We start from the raw sequence: 7554 nt of genomic DNA, 5'->3' as shown, positions 1-7554 counted from the left end.
TCAGTATGTTGGTAGAATAAATCAGACCGTCTCCTATGAGACACTTCTGACCCCTGCTGGACACCTATGACAATAACAGCTAAAGTGAAGAAGGATTACTTTAATCGGAGTTTTCTTTTGTTTTTTTATGTATTCTTCAAATATATATATGACTTATTTTAATCTTTTCCATGATGTGGTCAGATCATTTTTACATACAAAAAAGTAATTAAAAGCCTTTCGAGGTATCAAGCTGTTCAAATGGTATGATACAGTATCACACAGAAGTGAGTTCACCCCTCACATTTTAATACATTTTTTATTATATCTTTTCATGTGACAACACTGAAGAAATGACTCTTTGAGTGTACAGCTTATATAACAGTGCACATTTACTGTCCTCTCAAAATAACTCAACACGCAGCCACACATACATGTCTGATTCATTAGTGTTACAAGGTCTCAGGTGTGAATGAGGAGCAGGTGTGTTAAATTTGGTGTTATCACTCTCACTATCTCATACTGATCACTGGAAGTTCAACATGGCACCTCATGGCAAAGAACTCTTTGAGGATCTGAAAAAAAGAATTGTTACTCTACATAAAGACGGTCTATAGGCTATAAGAAGATGCCAAGAGTCTGAAACTGAGCTGCAGCACAGTGGCCAAAGCCATACAGCGGTTTAACAGGACAAGATCCACTCAGAAAAGGCCTCGCTATGGTCAACCAAAGTAGTTGAGTGCACGTGTTCAGCAGCATATCCAGAGATTGTCTTTGGGAAACAGACGTATGAGTGCTGACAGCATTGCTGCAGAGGTTGAAGGGATGGGGGGTCAGTCTGTCAATGATCAGACCAAACGCCAAACACTACAGTTCATTGAGGGAACCATGAATGCCAACATGTACTGTGACATACTGAAGCAGAGCATGACCCCCTCCCTTCAGACTGGGCTGCAGGGCATTATTCCAGCATGATAACTCACCAAACACACCTCCAAGATGACCAAGGTGAAGTAAAGGTGAGTGTAAAGGTGAATACCTAAACCCATTGAGCATCTGTGGGGCATCCTCAAACAGAAGGTGGAGGAGCGCAAGATCTCAACATCCACCAGCTCTGTGACGTCGCTGAAGCTCTGAGAACTCTAAGAGGTTTAAGGCAGTCCATAAAATAATTATGGCCACACAAAATATGGACACTTTGGGCCCAATTTGGACATTTTGACTTCAGGGTTTACTCACTATTGTTGCCAGCGGTTTAGACATTAATGGTTTTGTGTTGAGTTATTTTAAGGGCAAATTCACACTGTTATACAAGCTGTACACTTACTAGTTTATATTGTAGTGTCACTTCTTCAGTGCTGTCACATGAAAAGATATATTAAAATATTTACAAAAATGTGTTGGGTGTACGTACTTCTGTATGTATTGACAGATTTCATGGATTGTGTATCACATCTGAGGATTATGTTAAATATCTGTTCTGCACTGTTAGTCATTGAATTAAATGACTGAAATGTTTATCATACTGTGGTGTTTTTGCTGTGTTGAAATCACGTGTTTAATCACATGTCACAGCTTGTAAAATGGTTCACTTCAGTTTAAGGAATGTCATAAGTTACAAGATGTAGACAGTTTCAAAACCTGTCTAAAGTTTTAACAGTTTAGTAGCAAAACAAGTGTTTATTAAGTTTAAAGGACATCACCCCACTAAATACCAGAGTTATAGAGTACAGTCTAGTCAAGACATGAAGATAAACATTCACAGAAAGAGTGTGTGTGTGTGTGTGTGTGTGTGAGAGAGAGTGTGTGTGTGAGAGAGAGAGAGAGAGAGAGAGAGAGTGTGTGTGTGTGTGTGTGTGTGTGTGTGTGAGAGAGAGAGAGAGAGAGAGAGAGAGAGAGAGTGTGTGTGTGAGAGAGAGAGAGAGAGAGAGAGAGAGAGAGAGAGTGAGAGAGAGAGAGAGATAGAGAGAGAGAGTGTGTGTGTGTGTGTGTGTGTGTGTGAGAGAGAGAGAGAGAGAGAGAGTGTATTTGTGTTTTTATGACTCTGTTTATCAGATGAGGGGTGTGACATTCATTCAGATGAAAGTAAAACTAAATCAATTCTCAGGAACTCTTGTGTCTTGTGCTGAAGAAACACATTTGTCTTTACATGTTTATGTCATTTTTCCACATGTTTCATGTCCTAATGGAGTTATTTAATGTAAACAGACTTCAGTGGGGATGTGTTTATCACTGACACCTGATGTGATGCATCTCACTGTTATTACCAGGATTGTAAGTATTTTTTATACTTTAACAACTATAAATGCCCATTGAACAACCTTTCAATAATGAAGTTTAAGGCATATGTGACCTTGGACAACAAAACCAATCTTATACATTTGTCAAAATGTGAATTTCTATCATGGCGGAGAGACAACCGTTTAAAACTCTTGAATCTGAGGGTGTGAAAGAATCAATATAGTGAGGAAGTCGCATTTGAAGTTGTTCATCAGAGTCACTGTTGCAGGCTGTTGATCCAAGTTTTCATATATTTAGGCTAAGAAATGTATAAAATATCTTCATGGAACATGATCTTTACTTAATATCCTAATGATTTTATTTTACTTTAGACTGGTTTTGTGATCAGGGTCACATATAGATTCAGTTATTTATTGACTTATTAATTTCATAAATGTACTGAAGCACTGATATTGGGTAGATGTGTGTGTGATATAATCCATCATCTTTCATGAGTTTGCATTGAAATAAAATCTGACAGTTTAACAGATGAACTCTTCCAGATTTCCATCTATGAAATGATCAGTTCTGCTCCTTGACTCTGATTGGTTCTAAGCTCTTATAAATCCCCTGTGACCCACTGCTTCTTTGGGTTTATTGCTTCGTTGTGTCACATGATTTTCACCAGTTTAACCAGATGGAGAACTATAATAAATGATGTTGTAGTTTATGTGAAATGTTCTCATATCATCTGTATGAACTGAATATTTGTAAAAATATTTTTTCATTATTGTTATTTTCAGTGACGTGTCATTCAGAGATGAAGTTCATTTGTGTGACTTTACTGATTATTACTGGAATTACACAATCAGGTAAATGTATATTGTTTATGCGTAAAATATAAGAGAGATCCTGTAATAATTCATAAAACAATGTTGGATTCATGTTTGCATCAAAAATTAATTATTAATCTGAAGTGTCCAATACTTGAAGTGTCTCTATAGAGAGCTGGACCCTTATGATCATGTTTGATACACAAAACTGGACATCACTGACACATTTAGAAATGAAACAGATCATCAGTATAATTCAGTATAACTGTGTTGTGACAAATGAAATGTTTGTGTCAAATTTAATCAATAATTCATATTAATCTCATATCAGATGAGTACGAGGTGATTGGACCTTCAGCTCCTGTGATGACTGTATCTGGTGAAGATGTGATTCTGCCGTGTTCTATCAAACCCAACATCAGTGCTGTGAACATGAGAGTCCAGTGGATCAGACTTGATCTGAAAGACTCAATAGTTCATCTGTATGAAGATCATAAAGACATAAACACAAATCAGCTTCAGTCGTACAGAGGAAGAACTCAAGTGTTTAAAGAAGAACTAGAGAAAGGAAACACATCACTCAAACTCTCAAGAGTCCAAATCTCTGATGAAGGACTTTACAAGTGTTTCATTCAGTCTGAATCCTGGAGTGATGACATCACTGTTGATCTCAGAGTTGAAGCTGAGCAAAATAACATTGATGGAGGTTAGTTATTTCAGTTATATAAATCATTTCTGCTACAAATGAACACAAAGTTTGTTTCCAGACCACATTGTTCTCACACAACTACTTACACCAAAAGTGAGAGAAGTCCTAGTGTTACACTTCGACTACTCTATTAGAGATTTATTCTAATGATGGATTTTATATATGCTTCTGTTAATCGACATCCACACATCCATCCAATCCTCATCTAACCATCTATTGTGAATAGGCAAGCATGTAATCATATATGAGAGAAACCGCCCCACAATCATGACAAAAGAATAATTTTGGTTAAATCATAATTGTTAGATATTTCTCCTGATATTGTACTTAATGTTAGCATTCTGATTCATGCTATTGACATGTTTTCATTTCATTGATGTGTTATGCACAGGCTTTCAGTTGTAACACTGTGTTACTGTAAGTGAAAATGTTTGTCAAGTCTAGATAACAGTTGAGCTGCTGACATGTTTCAATGATGCTTTGTTTCAATGTGTGGTGACTTAGACACCCCATAAAAATACATATGATGATAATATTTAGCTTACGTCCGTGCCCTCAAATCTCTCTTTGTTCGCTATCTCCATTAAAATGCATCAAAACTTAACACAGATTCACAGGAGACCGTCTTCTGACAGTGAGAGAAAAACACAAATCGCTCCACACCGTGTAACTATGTAAAGGTTTTGTGTTATAATAAACACAGTGTTAGTTTGAGAAAAGCAACAACATGAGCAAATGTTACTGCGCATGTGCGCATTCGTGGACTGACCTTAACTTCCAGTACACATTCACTAACAATAGAGAGACTGTAGATTATATCTGATAACAGATTTATACTCATAAATGAAGAACTAACAGCCTCAGTTTTGTTTTACAGATGAAATATTTCACTCTTTGAAGTCTTCAGTGATCACAGTTGCTATTGTGCTCAGTTTGATCGCTGCAATGTTGATCGTTGGAGTCGTCTATAAAAAGAGAGGTAACATTCATGTCAAATAATGTCTGTTTGCAGTTGTTAACTCATAATATTTATATTTTAATGTTATATTCTCTTCAGGACTACAGATGGAGCACCAGAGAATAAATGAGGGTAATTTTGTGTCTTGTTTTTTTTAAGTTAATGATAAATTGTTAACATGAAACTGTTTGTTGAACTGAATACTCCATTAATGGACATCACATTATATTGAGTTATATTTGATTTAACAGGAAAACAAACACAGTTTTTGATTTCTTATTTGACTAAAATAGTTTCTGTGTTTGTAAAGGGTGACAGAAGTGCATTAGCTAACATGAACTAACATTGAGGAATGAAGTTTTCATCATTTATTAATCTTATTAATCTAAACAACCTTATTGTGAAGTGTTACTTATTCATTTATTTGTATTTTTTATTCTCTTTGACTTTTTCAGAGCGTGAGACACTTTTGCTGAGAGAGGAGAGGACTGAAAGTGGTGAGTTTGTATTAAACATCTCCATTAAATGATTTATTACTGAACATTTTATTGTGAATTCTTGATCTCATAAATCTTAACTCTCATTCTGTTATGATTCTCTTTTTAGTGACTTCACTGTTAAGAAAACATTCAGGTAAGTTTGATCACATCATTGAAGTCTTTTTAGCTGTTACAGGTGAATGTTTGTGGTCAGCACATTAAACATCTGTGTTATCATATTTCATCTGTTTGTAATTTTGATATTTATTTTTTTCAGTGAATTTTCTCATGCAGCGTGTTTATGTTTGTTTATTTCTCTGTAAAGTGATTTTAGTTTCTAGAAAAGCACAAACTAATATTATTATTCTCATCATTATGACATCACTCATCTGTAAACAGAATTCTTCATATTTTAACAGTGAATGTGACTCTGGATGCTGATTCAGCTCATCCTCGTCTCATTGTGTCTCATGATGGGAAACAAGTGAGATGTGAAAACAAAGATCAAAGAGAAGAGAATCAAGATGAAGAGCAAAAGAACACGTTTGATAACTATCTGGGTGTTCTCGGCACTGAAGGATTCTCTTCAGGATGTTTTTACTATGAGGTTCAGGTGGAGGGGATGATGGAGTGGTATGTGGGCGTGGCCAGAGAATCTGTCAGCAGGAAGGGGCGGGTCAGTCTGATTCCTCAGAATGGATACTGGACTGTGGCTAAAGGCACTTTCAGTTTGTGGGCTTGTGAGGATTCATATGTTCTTCTTTCTCTGAGTGTGAAGCCGGAGAGGATCGGGGTGTTTGTGGATTATGAGAAGGGTCAGGTCTCATTTTATGATGTAAAATCCATGTGTCATATTTACTCCTTTGCTGATCAAACTTTTAAGGAGAAAATATATCCTTTTGTTTCTTTGGGTTATAAATTGTGTAAAAACTCTTCTCCACTCATCTTCTGTAGTGATCTCTCTCCTTTGGGAGATTCATACAATGACACTTGAGATATTGTGTTAAAAAGGCAAGTTATTGACATTCTGATCATTGATGTATAGATGAAAGCACTCAAAGTTGCTTTGAAAAATGTTTTCCAAAACCATAAATGTATGTTCATACTACCAGCCAAAAATTAAATTTACATTTACAATTACATTAAGTCATCAGAAGTATAGATACCAATGGAAGCATGTTGTGGCTAGACAATCAAAAATAACCGCAAATTTAGTTTTGCATCTTCAATGGTTTGCCTAATTATACATTATAACAGTCAGATTCTTGATGTCTCGTCCTGAGGTGAACTTTAAACAATATTGACGGAGTTCACATCTATTCTGAGCTCAAACTTTCTGCTTTTCTTCATTAAAGTCATCATTTTTATACACATACATGTAAATATAAATGAATCTATGCACAGGTTCTTATATGAGGGAAGATTTTTCCAAAAAAAGACTTTTGGATTCAGACTTTACTGTATAATTCATGAAAATGTGCATTTGTTGGGAATTGAATCCGTAAAAATAATCATCATGTGACAGTTCACCGGAAAATAAATTGTAGTTATTAAATAAAATCTGGTTTAATTTATTCTCTCTCATTTGGTTGTAAATCTGTATGTGACTCTTTTCTACAGTGAAACATAGAAAGATATTTTGACAAACATCTCAAAGGTTTTGTGTTCACACAATGCCTATCAGTGGAGTTCATTGTTGTTTCGTTGTCAACATTCTTCAAAATATCTTTTGTGTTCTGTATAGGACATTCGGGGGATTAAATGACCGCAGAATTTTTCTTTTGGTTGAACTATCCATTTAAATTGACTTTTACTTTAGAAATACTCTTACATTTTATTACTCTTCAGTCTCATGTAATGCTACACTGAACCATCAGCATAATTTGAGTTTGTATGAATGTTACTCTGTTTATTATATCACACAGTTTTTATTAGCCTTATCAATTCAAGGATAAAGTTATTTGTTTTACTCTGAACATCGTGGCCCGTTATCACCATTAATACCCATAAAACCAATGAATTAACTATGACCACAGCTCAACATTGTATACATGAGTACAAAACTCATTTGAGTCACTGATTGATCGTATGAATTGCTTAAAAGCAACATGTGTGTGTGTGTGTGTTTGTTGGCATATGTGGTTTATGAAACCAATTTTCATATTTACATACCAGTATTATGAGACCAATTGGTTTATGAGGCCATTTTTGTGGTCTCTTAATTCTGGAAATTTAAATTTTCATAATTATTAACAAATATTTAATAAAATTGTTATTAATGTGTGCATGATTACTAAATGCAGTAATTTATTGATTGGTTTTACTATTTTAATTTTATTACGCTACCTACATTTTTAGTAGCTTTATAATTATGGT

At 35.0% G+C, this 7554-nt stretch overlaps 1 protein-coding gene across 1 annotated transcript; it reads left to right on the top strand.

The window, feature by feature from the left end:
- The first annotated feature begins 2078 nt into the window (after nt 1-2078).
- LOC130426610 (butyrophilin subfamily 1 member A1-like) lies at nt 2079-6689 on the top strand. The gene is made up of 8 exons (XM_056753482.1): nt 2079-2253; nt 3003-3071; nt 3364-3738; nt 4619-4720; nt 4799-4831; nt 5155-5196; nt 5306-5332; nt 5598-6689. Exons 2-8 carry the CDS (start codon nt 3020-3022, stop codon nt 6170-6172), a joined length of 1206 nt encoding a protein of 401 aa, XP_056609460.1. The 5' UTR covers nt 2079-2253; nt 3003-3019; the 3' UTR covers nt 6173-6689.
- Nucleotides 6690-7554: the final 865 nt, after the last annotated feature.

Source organism: Triplophysa dalaica, chromosome 7 (assembly GCF_015846415.1).
Source record: "Triplophysa dalaica isolate WHDGS20190420 chromosome 7, ASM1584641v1, whole genome shotgun sequence".
NCBI classification, from domain to species: domain Eukaryota; kingdom Metazoa; phylum Chordata; class Actinopteri; order Cypriniformes; family Nemacheilidae; genus Triplophysa; species Triplophysa dalaica.
This window is presented reverse-complemented; position numbering and strand designations above follow the sequence as displayed.

What these genes read in the sequence shown, in the direction of transcription:
- LOC130426610 (XM_056753482.1), top strand. Translation starts at nt 3,020, where the DNA reads ATGAAGTTCATTTGTGTGACTTTACTGATTATTACTGGAATTACACAA. An exon ending in GCACCAGAGAATAAATGAGG is followed by an intron (nt 4,832 to 5,154) that starts GTAATTTTGTGT and finishes TGACTTTTTCAG; the next exon opens with AGCGTGAGACACTTTTGCTG. An exon ending in AGAGGAGAGGACTGAAAGTG is followed by an intron (nt 5,197 to 5,305) that starts GTGAGTTTGTAT and finishes TTCTCTTTTTAG; the next exon opens with TGACTTCACTGTTAAGAAAA.